The sequence below is a fragment of the Podarcis melisellensis genome (assembly GCF_964234715.1).
Source record: "Podarcis melisellensis genome assembly, chromosome: 16".
In the NCBI taxonomy this organism is placed as follows: Eukaryota; Metazoa; Chordata; class Lepidosauria; order Squamata; family Lacertidae; genus Podarcis; species Podarcis melisellensis.
In genome coordinates, this window is record NC_138533.1 from 26783406 (window position 1) to 26799515 (window position 16110).

General features: G+C 40.7%; 1 protein-coding gene and 1 long non-coding RNA gene across 2 annotated transcripts in view; one reads left to right on the forward strand and one right to left on the reverse strand.

The window, feature by feature from the left end:
- BCR (BCR activator of RhoGEF and GTPase) overlaps positions 1–4230 on the forward strand; it is a 91202-nt gene extending 86972 nt beyond the window's left edge. The window contains exons 21-23 of the mRNA XM_081893228.1: positions 657–762; positions 1490–1652; positions 2045–4230. Of these exons, the coding sequence (XP_081749354.1) occupies positions 657–762; positions 1490–1652; positions 2045–2134 (359 nt within the window). The 3' untranslated portion in view covers positions 2135–4230. The remainder of the gene's footprint in view (positions 1–656; positions 763–1489; positions 1653–2044) is intronic.
- Positions 4231–13038: 8808 nt separating this feature from the next.
- LOC309359637 lies at positions 13039–15999 on the reverse strand. Its single transcript, XR_014163881.1, has 3 exons — positions 14973–15999; positions 14345–14722; positions 13039–13341 (listed from the first exon to the last, which is right to left on the reverse strand). It is a non-coding gene; the product is annotated as an uncharacterized lncRNA (long non-coding RNA).
- Between the last annotated feature and the right edge of the window lie 111 nt (positions 16000–16110).

Below are 16110 nucleotides of genomic sequence, written 5' to 3' on the forward strand. Positions count from 1 at the left end.
TACTAGCAGATTCAGGTTACACAGTTATAGATTATTGAGAGGACTTGCACAACAAGCCTGTTTCCTCAAAACATTGAGTGACATGAATACACACTGGAAAGTGTGGGATAACACTCGCTTTGACACAGTTATCTAACTTCCCAGCAAACAAATCAGAGTGATCAATAGCAGACATAATCTAATCTCCCCACAGAAAAAATAAGAATAAATGCACAATAAACAAATTGTCTGGATGCAACCTTTAACTGTTATTTATATAAGATTGCTTAATAGCATAGGGTTTTGCTCAGAGCAGACCCATGGAAATTAATGAACTTGATTAAGTTATGTACATTCATTTCAGTGATGCTACTCTGAGCAAATAACATAAAGAAAGACTGTTGACAGCAATAATCTTGGAGGTTTTTTTGTTAGTTTAATACCACCCTTTGTTATTTCATTCAGAAATATGAAATGATAAAATACAATTAAAATCCAATATTATTTTTTAAAAATCATAAAATGGCCTGCAGCCTAAAGGCCTTGCAGAATTTTTAAAAATCTTCACTATAATGATTATAAAAGTGTGGGAGGAGCCAGGCTAGCCTCCCTTCCATGCCTTGTGAAGCTGCATTGTGTGCTCCCATCCTGACGCTTCCCCCCCTCTCCTCATCTAGCACTTTCAGATCCAGTTGCTAAAGAAAGCTGTATGCTGAACCTACTGCTGTCTCTTCCAGAACCCAACCTTGTCACATTCCTTTTTCTCCTGGACCATTTGAAAAGGTAATGCTAGATGTCCTTTTTCAGCATTGACCATCTCTCAGTACTTACTATGGAACTCCTGGAATGCATTACTAGGCATTGTTGGGAATAATAACTGAACACATATGGTTAATAGACCTGGTCAAGACACCTTTTCAGCTTGGCTCTAAGAGAGACTACTGCTCTGAGATGGCTCGTCTGCAGTGGTAGATCATACGTAGAAGTGTTGGGGGGAGTCACTTCTTGTCCTCATTCCTCTTGAACAAACCCCATGGATTGCTTGCCACTCTAGGGTTCTTATAAAATAACAACGTTCATACAAGTATTGGAGAACTGACCTAGGGCCCATCTCTGCCCCAGTTTCAAAATTCATTTAAACCAAGATTTGAGGAACAATAACGTGTGTTTTTTACTTCAAAGCTAACATTCATTGCGATGCAGATAACAGAATATAGTGAAAATCTGGCTTGCGTAGAACTTTAGATGGACAGTCCTGCTCTTATCACCTTTGCATCTGCTGCTGCCACAATCTGTTATCACAAATAGCTTCTTACAGTGGCAAAGACCTTGAATGGAGTACCTCTTGTCTTTGTTATAAAAACTAAACCATAATTTGCTAGGATTTGAAGTCTTTGCAAGGGTGGTGTAAATGAGAACCATCTTCTGAGCTGCAGAAATGAAACTGTGTCTTTCTTTCTTTTTCTTTCTTTCTCTCCCTCCCTCCGCTGCCTCTACCCAATTGCTTCAGGGTTGCTGAGAAGGAGAACATCAACAAGATGTCACTTCACAATCTGGCAACTGTTTTTGGACCAACGCTGCTCAGGCCATCGGAAAAAGATAGTAAAATCCCTGCTAATCCAACTCAGCCAATAGCCATGACTGATAGCTGGTCACTAGAAGTCATGTCCCAGGTAAAGAAGTGGGATAGTCCAAGAAAAAATTTGCAACTTAATGAGTACATAGTGTCCCTAAGGCAAGGCAAAGCCTAGTGGCTCACCTTGTGGGATTAGGTTCGCTCTAGCTATCAGTCAGTCACTAATGTTGCTGAACGTTTTCTCTGTGTTTTGTTACACAACGTAATAAAAACAGTAAACTGCTGTAGGAAAGTTATTGAAGAGTGGAAATGCATTCTTTAAATAAGTAAATGAACAGATAGCCTAATTTTCCCATGGATTGTGCTCCAACCTGGATCTCCCGTTGAGTGTACAGCACCCAAAATCTGCTACATAAAGCAGTTGCCCTCATAGTTAGGTCACTTCACTACACTGGCTTTCATTGACCTGTTTTCTCCTTTGTTTTCCAGGTCCAAGTTCTTCTCTACTTCTTGCAGCTAGAGACTATCCCCACCCCTGATAGCAAGAGACAGAGTATCCTGTTCTCCACAGAAGTGTAGGAGCCTTGATCAGTCCGTGTGGAATTTGCCATGGGTGTGAACTGCCCCACTCTGGGAATGAGAGAAACACATTACTCCTTCAGACATTCCTGGTTTGTCCTTGCCTACCAGGAGGAAATAAGGCCTTCAGTCCCTCTGCTATTTGCCAGGCAATGATAGGCTGAAGACTTTTTTTTAAAGAAAAAGAAAGAAAGATTCCTTCCTCTTTTGACCACTAGAACAAGAAAGAACTGGGCCAGGCTGTGCTGTGAGTTTTCAACCAGCAGAGGGTAGCCCTGAGCAGCAAAAACTGTTTCCTGTGGGGTATGTGAAAGAACAGATTCCTCTGTGGGTTTTGTTTTTTTCAATGGAATTAATTTTATCTTTGGGAAGCTTCAAGATTTCTACTTGGACCTCTTGTGAAGAGCAAAAGGATATATCAAAACTGTAGCTTTAATAGCTGCTGTTTTGGTTTTTAATGGAATACTGCAAAGTATATGCATTTATGATGCCCTCTACATGGAAATTTAAATCTTGATTTCAACTAGTCTCTTTTTAATAAATTAATTAATGAATTAGAGGCTTCATATACAATCAGACCTCTTGGTTGGTTGTTGTTTTTGTCACAGACTTGCCTCTTTTCTTGGAAACGGAGAGAAGAAACCACATTTTCTTGCCTTTTGTCCCTTTTTGGGTAGGGGTTGATAAAGGAGGCACTTCCTGTTGCATCATATTAAGGCCAGTGTGGTAAAGGAGACTGGGGGAGGGTGTGACGATGGCAAGTATTTAGATGACCTTACTTTCTGTATGAACCAAAAAAATAATGGGCAATGCTAATGTGAAAGATTTGCTAAATTCTTCAGGCATTCTAAATAGAATAGAAGATCACTTGCAAAATGGGGAGCTTCATCCCATTTCCCCATATAAAAAAGAAAAAAAAACTTTTATCCAGTTCTCCACCCAGATGATGAAGGCTGTGCCTACACATAAACACCATAACATTTCTTCAGAGATCTGGGGACAAATGTCAATGGCTGTCTCCCAGCTGCTTGACCTAAACTTTCATCAGAATCGCTTTTTCGATACTTGAATTTTTATGTTCTTTCTTGAGACTTTGTATGTTGCTTATGGAAATTGTCTTTTCCACCTCAACCCCTTTTTTGCTGGTAAATATAAATGTTTTGATAAGATGTTTGATAACCTACACAATGATGGTTGATTGAGCAGGGAGCATTTTGTATTTTTCAGAAATCCTAGACATTCATGGACTTCAGAGCAGCCGTATCTAGGCACCAGTGAATTATACCACTGGGAAAGGATCAGTGCTGGGAACTGGAAACATGAACTAATTGTAGAGTCCTCAAATGGACAGGGAGGTTTTTGCTTTTGCTCTGATTTTACATAATATTTGGGGAGATATTTTGCCTATCGCTTCCCACTTGGTCATCCAGCATAATTTTTAGTTATACCCATACATGCCACCAATTTTACCAAGAAGACCAGAAACTGCTTGCAGGCAAGGGAGAAGAAGACAGAGCCCCTCCTTCCTTATTAAAAGTGTGATAAAGGGCTAAGATGTTAAACTAAATTGTTGGCTTGGTTCAGGAGAAGGATTGAAGTAGGGAATGAGACTCCCACAAAGGTTTGTCATGTTCCTAAGTTCTGATAAATAAAAGTGATTCTCCTTGTTGAACAAAACTAAAAGGTAGTGGAGAAATGTATGCTTTGACAGCCTTACTGATGGGGTTTTTTTTTTTTTGGTACTGTTCCATAATGTCAGCTGCTTTGGGTATTATGAAATCACACATTCCGAAAGAGAGGAGAGGTTTTGTCATTTTCTATGTGTATTCCCGCATCTTTCATGTTCCTTAAAATTATTCATATGGGAATCTGATATTGCTTAGCTCCTCTTCCTACCAAGGCTACGATACTGTCCCTGTTTAGACGTAACCTCTATCAGCTTATTATTTTATTGTTCTCACTTTATTTTATACTGTTATTGTTTTTCTAATTGTCATTATTGTATTTTAACAATTTTTGTGTAAGCCACTCACAGAACTTTGGTTACAGAGTGGCATAGACATACCGTTAATTAATAAATTAAATTATTAAGCCAAGATATGCACGAGCCTTGCATTCGTGTGCTTCATTCTGTCCTTCCTCCCTTCTCTTCTCTTCAACAACAGAAATTGCTGCCAAAAAATGGTGTGATAGCCAGTGACATAAATGGCTTTCAAAAAGCAGATTAGGCAAATCTTATAGAGGATAAGCCCTTCAGTGGCTATTAGTTGTGTTGCCTACATGGTACCTGCAGTGTCAGAGGCACCAGGAAGAGGGCTGTGTGGTGCTTTGTGAGCTTCCCAGAGGAAGCATGCTAGACTATGTCTTTGACCTGATCCAGCTGCAGGACTTCTGGTAAATAGTGTGCAGCAAGTGAAGTTGATCATTTACAGCTTTCACAGTTTCAGGCACTGATTAGAACATGGTAGCCATAGTCTCTTGGTTTGGATGTAACAGGAAACTATGGTAAAGTAACCCAGTACTGTATGTCTTCAGTCATGGGACACAGAGAAGAGAGAAAGGGACAGCATTTGCATGCACAAAGTTCATTCGTATTTTGGCTTAGTAAGCCAAGATATGTTATATCCAAATGGGGCTGCAGCATGTTACAAATGTTCTTCTCTAGACTAATGTCACTATAATCTAAATTCTGCTTCTCCCATTTCCCTTGCTGTTCAATCAAGCCTTTAAAAAGAAGTGTGGATTGCAAAGTATTTGTGGTGCTAAAAAAAAGGTGAAGATATCTAACATGCTATTAAATTTAGTATTATTATTATTAGAGGTAAAAAATAATGGGATAATTCTGTTAACAGGAAGATATACTGTCTGAATTGCAGTTTTCTACCCTGCTTTGTCTCATCCCATACAACCATTTCTCTTTCTGTCCTTCTAAGCCAGCTTTCCTCAATTGCTGTGCTGGCTGGGGTTGATGAGAGTTACAGTCCAAAACACTAGGATGAGGTTGTTCTAGGCAATGGTTCTCCCCTATGGCTTTAAAGGGGACGGACGCATGAGCTATGGGGCTGGGAAATGATTGACCAAGCTACTGTATTTACACAAATCTAATGTGCTATCGAATCAAATACGCACCTCAATTTTCAAAACCTTGTAACCAAAAAAGTATTTGCTATGTCAGCAGTGTTTTTCAAGCTTGCAATCAAATCTAATGCACCATCAAATCTAATGCTCACCCTAATTTTCGTGATGTAATTTGGCCAAAAAAGGTGCACATTACATTTGAGTAAATATAGTATCTCAGATTCCTTCCCACGTAGTAGAATGGCAGAATTGATTAATCCCGCTCCATATTGATGATCAATGTCCTGGACAAAACTCTATTGTTGAGGGATTTGGGATTGGCCATGCAAGGCTAGGGGTGAAGGAAGACTTCAGATGTTGGGATCATTCCATGGATTCAGGATACAAACAGATTCTAGGCTGAACTGAGCTTGCCTCCTTTGGCTCTCTTCAAAGATGGAAAAGCGGGAGAAGCATGGGTCATCCTGTCGAAATATCCCAAAGTATCTTGTTAGCAAAGGATCCCCCTATGATACAGTATCATAGCATCCCTGTTTGGTCAATTTTTGGTACGGCACTAAAAGTTTATATGCACACTTTCTTTGGATTTACCCAAGCCTGTTCCTGGGAAGTTTGGGGCCACCCCAAGTATAAGAGATAGTCCTTCCTTGACATTCCAGTCATACTTGTATTGCAAGTTCAACTGGTCTCACAATCACAGTCTTTCATGTAGTTGTACTGGACTTGTATTACCTGAAGAACCAGCACAAGGGAGCTGCAGAGATTGGTGGTGCTTAAAGAGCTAATCAGATCCTCTACAATGACATGGAAGCCTTAGAGAGGCCTTAAATGGTTTTCTTGAGATATGGGGGCTGGGGGGAGGGTTGCTTTGACCCTGTTCTGAGAACTGTAATTTCTTAAGGGCTTCGTCTTTTTTTGTCTTCTGATTTTGAATTTGCACCACTTCTCATTCAAAAGGGGCTGCTATTTTCCTTTGTGCATCATTGGTTGTTACTTATCTATAGCTGCGGCTTACAACTGGAAATGCAATACTGCAAAGACTACAAATGTGCCAATTCACCTTGCCTGACTTATTTTTAAAAATTTACATAAAACTGTAATTTTAATATTGAATTGATACTTTATACTGCATAGTTGTAAGAAGGATGCCTTTGCTTTGGAAACCTTGAGAGCTGCTTTGATGAGCAGGTGAATTCTTACATGGAGGCACGTAGATGTTGGAGAGATTTAGGCAATTAATTGATTTTTTTATTAGTATTAATAATTATGAATTAGTATTATAAACCTATGCTTTCCTGAATAATTGCAATTCTGAGCTGGGAAACTGATCTGAATTTAAATTTAAACTGATCTGAAAATTGAGAAAGGGTTGGTTTTTTGTTTTTGTTTTAAATGATCTGTTAAGCATGCAACACTGTAAAAATGATCCAGATTTTCAAGTGAAGGGGTTCTTATTTCCCCTGCTTGGAGTTTTCTTAAAATCACCAGGACTGCCTTTCAGTATACTGGTCTCCACATCAGCATGGCCTTGTGCCTCTCTGAGGATGAAACATAACTGGGGTGATGTGGGCAGGTGATAAGCAAGTTGCTACTTCATAGGAAAGCCCCTCAAGACAAGGATTCCTTTCTTCTAGAGGGTGCCTCTGTCCCACTGCCTGTCTAAGCTGCTACTATAAGCAAGGGCTTCTACTCAGAGCTTAAGGTTGCCCTGCTCCCAAGCTCACAATTTCCAAACTGAAATCCCTATCTGGGTATCAAGACTAGTGCTTCCTCCACCTCACGTGGGCAGAGGGGACTTAGCCTTCCCCTGGCACTAATGCAGCATCACATACTAGGTTGGGGAAGCGGCTTGCTCCTCTGTCAACACTGGCAAATGCATGTGTGATCTTAATGTCCCCTCCATGCGCCTCTCACAGACAAGCTACAGATTACCAGATTGGTTAGTCTTGGAGGTGGTTATTCCTTCAATCTTTTCAGAGATTTAAAGAATGGGAGTGGCAAGAGGGGAACAGTACCACTTGAGTGACTAAACCAAACCAAAGAAGTATGCAGCATCCTTCTAAAGCTCCCCACCCCAAAAGGGGGAAAGTCCTCTCTTTTGCAGTAGCCTAATAACTTTGCATCAGATTTGACCAAGAATTGGTTGAGTGAATAAAGGGTTGTATCCAACATTAGTTATATTCAAAGAAAAACCATCAAAATTAATAAACATTACTAATTTATGTCCATTAATTTCAGTGGGTCTGCTCAGAGCAGCACTCAATTAGATACAACCCAAGGTGTTTTGACCATACTAGGTTGTTTGTTAATGCAAAAAACTGATAACCTATAGTTTCAGGTTAGGCTTTCCCTCTACCTGCCTTTAAAATACATATTCTGAAAGGATTTTCTCTTACTCTGCTCCACTGTGAATTCTGGAAGCTTGGGCAACTGATTTTTTTCACATTCAGGTGCCAACTATAGCAGGAAGCCCGGCCCTCCAATGGTGATCCCATTCTTCCGGGATGCTTTTGGTGTATAGCTCAGAAATTTCAAATTAGTTATAAGTGGGTGGGCATAATTACAGGTTTTGCATATCACTGATAAACCAAGATGATAATCTTGGCAGATAATCTTATGGAATCTTTTGAAGATTAATTTCTATGCCTTAATGTTATAAAATGCAACTTTAGAAGGCCTCTTCCTAATCGCTTCCAAGAAACCCAGGGGGGTTTTATTCCTCTTCTGTGATTCCAAGTTCCTTATGTAGCTTTCTCAATACTCTGGTTTTAAAACCTCAAGTTACCTACAGAATATTGCATCTTACAGAAAGTTATCCATAGCATAGATCCTTAATATTATTGGGTGTGAATGACTGAGTGAATGAATACGATATTGTGCCCTTCCTATATAACTTCCCTGTGTTTTGCTGTTATTGTTTAAGAAAAACCAAGAGAGCCCTGTTGCCTATCAATTTACAGCAAGGGTTGAGCCACAATGATAGAATTCCCATCCTGTGGTCACTCAAGGAAGATAGTTCTAACAGCTTTAGGTTTGCTTTCGGAGCTTTGAGTTAGGGTGGTAACACTGGGATCAGCTGTTTTATTTGTGCTGTAACTGAATTATCCTGGGATAGATTTGCTTTTTAATCTACCTTCAGCCCTTGTGGAGGTCAGGCTGTGGAAATGGTGAGTGAGGGGACTGGCTGCCTATTCTGGACATGTGCCCTGCTGAATATGCTACAAAGTTTAATATCTCACACATCATAATAAGGGCAAACACAGAGCTTGTGTCTGTTTTTTCAGCTCCTATCCCAAGAGCTTGTCAAGGGGCACAAAGACTAATGGAAGATTACTTGTCTAATCAGACCACTTTCACTTTCTGAGATATACAGTAGTGAACATTCCAAAGCCTGTTATAGGCAGGGGGCGGGTTCCTGTTTTCTTCTAATAAACCTTCACAGACCAAACAATTCTGCACTTGTAGGTAGAGAAGAGGGAAACTGCTGGCCTCAGCAAAGCTCTGCATGTGCACTGTCATGGCTGGATTAACATTTAAGTATACTGCAGTCTAGTGACTTATGGCTTCTCGGTACGCTTCTTAGCATGTGCCTGTTAACTCTACAAGAGTAAGCAAATGTAGAGGTTCTTCATTTCCTTGGCTCTGACCACAAGAGTCTCCACAGGAAGGATGCCTTTAGTATGCTTCGGGTTATAAAACAACTGCTAGTGTCATTTCAGTAGGAATGTATCGCTCTTATTTTTCCATACTTCATCACTCCTTTTGTATTATAAGCATCACTCTCCAGATTAGTGTCAAAGAAGGTATTCCTCCAGAAAGTTTCTTACAACTGATTCATAAGAGAGAAAAAGAATCATCAGAATAAATTGTACATATCCTCTGTCATCTCTTCGTCACCATTATGTTCTGGTCCTCTTTTCACTGACAACCCTTCTGGCAGTCTGTGCAAATATTTACCAGTACTTAAAAGTTAGCTTCTGGGTTTCACTGCTTTGTGGCCTTTAGCATGATCAGGGAAGAATGCAGGGCTTACGAAGGGGCAGAACTGTAATTCAGGTAGAAGCTTGCTTAGTTATCAGTGGTTCCTGCTGTGTTCCAAAAAGCTAAGTAAATCAGCCAGATTACTTGCAGGAAGCAAAACCTGCCACATCCAGAAAAACTCAGGTCACCAGGTGCAGGCTTACTTTCACTGGTGTCCCTTCAGTTAACACCAATTTACGTTATTTATATAACAGTGGGATTGCCATTCAGTCCTACATGTAAAAAGACAAGGTACTTGGGAATGGCAAAAACATGCCTTCAGCATCACATGCCTTCTCACCAGTCTGGAGATTAGGACTAAGGCTGATGCAGCACTAGCAATGTAATGTAATCCCGACCGTAACAGAGGGTCTTAGACAAACTTTTGACTGGATTTGTTTCTGTGAATTCAATTCCTGAGGCAGGATGACTTACAGGAGAATTTCTTCAAGTAATTTCCAGTCAATATCCAAGGTTAGCCATCACTTAGTGTTCAGCCAATTCTTTGAGAAAGATCACTTGAGTAGGATTCCTGATTCTGAATGAGAGTTGAATCTGGAAATGGCCTTCTAGGTGAAGATTATTCACCCAGATTTAATCTTTCCTGCTGGGAGTGCTAATGCAGATGATCAGCCTTACATTGATAAACAATGAAAAAATATTTTAAGAGGGTAAACTTGCTGACAGTTACTCCCCTTTGATCATGTCCTGTACAAGTCAGCATTTTTTATCATTGGTCAGGAAGAAACTACTCATAGTTTATAAATGTGTACAAAAGTGAATGCATATGTTCTGGTAATGTGATGGCATGTTTTGACCAAGAAGAGAGGTGACAGGCCTCCTGTGAGTAATTGCTTTCTATAATAAAAGGTAAGGATTCATAAAGGGATATCATGCAGTAACTGCATTTATCACATGAATACCATGCTCTTGCCCTCACTGTGTTACAGTCAAAATAAGCTATAATGAATTTAGATGAAATTATTAGTAATGGTTGTAAGTTACTGTGTGGAAAGGACAGCAAATAGGCTATTTTATTATAAACGGGTTTCTGTCTTAATCTTTCCTTCTGTTAAACTAACATTCTCACAACTTGAAAAGATCTTTTGGCATTAGCTTATTTGAGCAAGTTGAAAAAAAATGAAGTTGATTTTGCACTGACATCCTGCTTTACAAGCCTTGTATAATTTTAACCATGACCCATCACCCACATGTATGAAATGCTGGCAGCAGATATGACTCAGTCCACGTTTGCTATTCTAGATCCCAATAATTTCAATGGGAGAGTTAAGCATGTACTGTATTGAATTTTCTACTGAAATGAGGGGAACCAAGAAGTTGCTAATTTTGTCTGGTGGTTTTCCCATGACACATGCCCTGCAATTACAAAACAACAACAGATAATACCCAAGGATTGCCCAAGGGTAAATTAGTATGTAAATATTAGGTTTGTTTAAATTTTAGAGTTATCTTGGATGAATGATCAGAAAACTGAAGCCCACAAAAGTGTATTAACAGCTGGAAATGCATCATTCAGCATCTTCAACGTAGAAGTGATTCTGTTAACTGCTTCTATGTCCAAATTAAATTTATACAAAGCAGTAGAAATACAGAATAAAAATACTGAGTTATACAGCTAAAGTAATCAAGCTGAAATAAGGTAAAAATTTATGAGTTCGACAATATGAAATATGCATCCTTTTCTGTGGTTTTACTTGGACTTGCCTATGTAACTTCTTTAACTTCCTTCTGTTAATGATCCATGTTGAATTCAGAGGAAAGCAGATGAATAAACTATTTATTTAAGTATAAATGCAATTAAATTATATAAATGCTTGCATTTTCAGCTTATAGAGAAGGGTTTTTTTGTTCACTGCTAGGTCACATTTCAGCCATGAAGCTAATATTTGTTGTCATTGTTTTTAAGACGGCCTTCGTGTTTTAAAAGCATTTTTGCATTGGCATTTTGTACTGCTTCAATATTCCTTGCTTCAATATTCCAAAGAGTCCAATTCAGAAAAGTAAAACAGTAAAGTTGATTCTGAAGAGAGATGCTGAGCACTTGGAACTGCTGTGGAATATAATTGTTTTTCTAGTGCTTTTCTCTGTCTGGAACAGGTCCAAAAAAAATAAAAACAGCAAAAAGTTAGTAAATTTAAAAGGTGTCATAAAAAAGAAGGAAATGAAAAGGGACTGAAAAATCTGTATTTGGGAAACAAGGAGATCCAAGGCATTTGTAGTCTTTGTTTGTACACAATGTTAAATAAATTTATTCCGTATCTGTTTAATGGACTCAGCTGGTCTTATTTCTCAGCAGGCTGTATCTGGAACAGAATGAATATGTGAAGCATTCATTGAAGACCGGACTAACTGAATATCCTAGCACCAGGGGACAGAACTTAATTTGAACCAGGGCTCAGCTCCAGAGCACCGGTGTCTAAATGCCCGGAATAGCCATAGTATAGAAAGTTTCAGAGCATCTACAGAATGTATTTTCCTTACCTCAGGAGACTGTTCCCCATGGGGTTGTAACAGATAATCAACAGCTACATACAAAAGCACAATAAACTCCACAAAACAGTATTGTTGTTTACTACAACAACAACAACAAAAACTGAAATAGAAGCCACCCCACAGCTTCTTTCCAAACTTTTCAAGTTGGTGACACACTTTTTGGACATGGATCATTTCACAAAACAGTAATTCAGTTTTGCATCATTTCATGACACAAGTAATTCAATTTTACAGTACAAGCAAACCGGAGTTTAAACTAAACCTTTCAAGCCCCAGGAGGAGCGTGGGGCTCATTCATGTGACACACCTACACACTGCAACTGACACACTAAAGTGCCGTGACACACAGTTGGGAAAGCTCTGCTATAATTAACTTATATGCCAAAATGACTCCCCCAACTCCCAGATAGTAACCTCTCCCAAATACATCCTTAGCAGTCCTCCACATTCAAGCCTCACTCTCATAAATTCCCACCAACCATCCAAATATCTAATCCCCAATCAGCTAGTTATTAAAGAGCAAATGCAGGTGCAGGTATATTGTCAGTATGTCATGCTTTTGCTGCAAGTTTACTACTATACCTGCAATGATCATGCCTGCTGCATAAAAGCATGGGGCTGTCAGACGTGAGTGTCCACCCTTTAAAATGGTAGATTAATTCATATTTAAATTTGAACAGAGATATTAAATAAACTAAGATTATATCATACTGAAAATGTGTATGTCAGAAATGATGCAACTGGATTCCAGAAAGCTCTTGTAGTACTGTTTTCTGTGCCTTTTTTGTTCTTGAACAGAGCCACTGGGCATTTACCTGGCCAGACACTGCAGGTATATTATTAAGAGTATTGATCATGCACATTGCAGCTATTTGTACAAAAGAAGACTGCAGTTCAGCAAAATAAGAAATGTATGTGAGCCCCTGTGCAAAGCCCCTGAGGCAGCAATAAAAGAATGGGATAGAGGACCTGGTTGATGTTTCATCAATTAAGGAACTGCTCCACTGAAATGCAATCTTTGAAAGCCATGTATATGAGTTGTAATATAAAAGGAATCACAGGCCTAAGCGATTGGAAAATCTCATTGAAAAGCCAAGCAGCTGAAGCACACAAGTTCAGTGGGTTGGTCTACTAACCCTTTTCCATTTCAAGCTATGGAATATATGGATAGTGAAAACATCTTGGAAACATGACTGTACATTAAAAATAGCATATGGTCCATATAATAATATCTAATAAGTACAGCTGAAGGACATTTTTGTGGATTATTTTAAAAATCATTTCTACCCCACCAGATTTCTTACGCATCTTCAATTAAAAACAACCAGAACAATAACATGAACAAAGAGCAAAAATACAGACACTGCTGAAATGCAACAGCAGGGGCAAAAAAAATTAAGTCCAAACCCAGCCTACAAGGTTGCTGCCAGCAAAGAAAGTATTGACCAGATATGGGCAACCCTATAAGAAGGGGGCTAAGCGGGCTTCCCCAAATATAGTTCCACAATCCAGGCACCACAACAAAAAAGTTCTCGTCACTCAACATGTTCCATCTAGGTGGGCATGATGGCAGCAGGATGCAGAGAAAGTAAGGCCTGTGAAGAACAGCATACAGTAGTAGGTAGGTGAGCTCATGTGAGAGAAAGGAGTCGTTCAAATATCCTAGTCTAAAATAATTAAGGGCTTTATGGGCACTTTGAATTGTACCGAGAGATGAGCTAGTGGTGACTGCACATAAAATTCAATAAAGTGGTACCTCGGGTTAAGTACTTAATTCGTTCCGGAGGTACGTTCTTAACCTGAAACTGTTCTTAACCTGAAGCACCACTTTAGCTAATGGGGCCTCCCGCTGCCGCTGCGTTTTTTGTTCTCATCCTGAAGGAAAGTTCTTAACCAGAGGTATTATTTCTGGGTTAGTGGAGTCTGTAACCTGAAGCGTATGTAACCTGAAGCGTATGTAACCCGAGGTACCACTGTATTGTGGTTGCATGTTCCCCGGGAAAATGTTGGTCAGTCACATAACAGGTGAAGCTTCCAAATTGCAGTAATCCAACCAGGATGTAACCAAGGCATTTGTGACTATGATCAGGTTTGCTTGAGTAAGAAAAGGAAACAACTGGCATTCCAGCCAAAGTTGTACAAAAGCTGGCCCCTGGTAACCCTGGGGCACCCCACCCCAAACAATGAAACTGATAGGAGTGCAGCTCTATTCAAAACAAGATGTACACCTCCAACCTGGCTCAGCAGCATATTTACCCTGTTTGCTAGCCTGCCTCCAATCCATCATTATAGGCACCAATTAAAGACCTCCAAAGCTACTGTGGATGCTCATGAAATGGAGAGAGTGAGCTGTGTGTCACCAGCATATTGACAACGCCCCAGCCCAAATCCCTGGATAAACTCTTCCTCTGGTTTCATATAGATGTTAAATATTTGCTTGCCAGTTTGCAGTACTTATCAGCTGCACTTTAGCTGAACCTCTCACAGTAGCTTCAAAAGATAATAAAAACATGGATAGGAACAGCATAAAACAAAACCACAGCAGGACAGCGTAAAACAAAATTATAGATTAAAAACATTGGAAAATAAGGTTTTTACCTGGTGCTGGGAAGATTAAGATGGTGGGAGCAGATGAAGCTCCGTTGGGATGGAACTTCAAAGTCAGAGGCAACAATGGAAAATCCCCTGTCGTTGCCAGCATTTCACTTCAAAAGTCAGGAGAATCAAGAGCAGGACCGTAGAGGACGATTTTTAGCACCTGAGCAGCCTTATGTGGAAATGGTTGGAGAAGGACCATAGGTGAGTGGAGGAGCATCTGCTTTGCATGCAGAAGGTCCCGGGATCAATCGCTGGTCTCTTTGGGAGAAACCCCTGCTTGAAACCCTGGGGAGCCACTACCAGTCAGTGTATGCAATACTGAGCTAGATGGGATGGAGGTCTGACTCCATAAGAAGGCAGCCCCCAAGTTGTTCAGGGCTTTATACAGTGGTGCCTCGCAAGACGAAATTAATTCGTTCCGCGAGTTGTGTCGTCTTGCGATTTTTCGTCTTGCGGAGTGCGGATTCACTGGGTATTAACGGCTTTAAGAAAAAGGAAGCAAACTCGCAAGACGTTTTCGTCTTGCGAAGCCCATAGGGAAAATCGTCTTGCGAAGCAACGCAAAAAACGAAAAACCCATTCGTCTTGCACGTTTTTCGTCTTGCGAGGCATTCGTCTTGCGAGGTACCACTGTACAGTATATCAAAACCAGCACTCTGAATTCTGATGTTGGTGGACAGGCTCTATGTCCAGGAGAGGGTGCAGCTGGCCACAAGTCCATGTTACAGAGAGGTACTCTGAACCAGATGAGGCAACTGGGCCTTCTAACAAAAAGGTCCATGTCTAGCAGCCCACCCAAAGGTGAAGTGTGATCCCTCGGTCCAAAAAATAACAACCCAGCAGCATGCAACACCTCTGTTTGGTGTGGATTAAGCTAAATACAGTAGCAGAAGGGGGCAGCACCCCTTTGCTGCCCTGGGCTCCTTTGGAAGAGCAGGATATAATTGTGTAGTGCTTACAGGCCTGGAAGACTAGGGTTCAAATCCCAACTCAGCCATGAAGCCGGTTGGGTAGGCTTGAGCCAGTCACTGCCCCTCAGCCTAACCTACCTCACAGGGTTGTGTGGCTAAAATGGGGAGTTACGTATTTCACCTTGAACTCTTTGGATATAGAGTAATTTATGACATGTTTCCCATCCCTTTTCATAATCTGAACCTGGAAGGAAACTTTGTTAAGGTAATCGGCACCATATATGGTCAAATTGGACCTTATCTATTTGTACCTCAGAATAGGCATGCGTAAAAATTGGCCAGTGGCCCTCAAAAATAGAGCTCAACAGCTAAACAAAAGAAGGCAAAGCGGAGCTCAGGAATTTATTTATTTTTTTGGAGGGGGGAAAGAGTTCAATAACGTGAATACTGTATAAGGTTAAGAATTTCCTCTCATTAGAGGAAATATGGCAGGTATACATGACTGGGAGACCACGTTATAAAGACGCCTTTGCTTTATCGCGCATTTTCATCTCTGAGGAACAGTTCGTTTTTCTCTTTTTGGTCGTTTTCCACCTCCCTCAGAGTGTCTCCTCGGGGGGTTTCCCGCCTTTTTCAAACGCCCCCTCCCCGCCGTTCAGGAGCCCCCTCGCAGCTTCCCGCGTCGCGTCGCGCGCGGAGGGGTGGGGTGGAGCTGGCGGGGGAATAAGCAGAGAGAGAGAGGGGAAGGAAACCGAAGCGGAGCCGCGCATGCCCCGCGTGACTCTTGGCTCGCTCGTCAGCCGCCGTGCCCGATGTGCCTCTCGGCGTTCCCGAAACTTTCACGCCTGCGCGGTG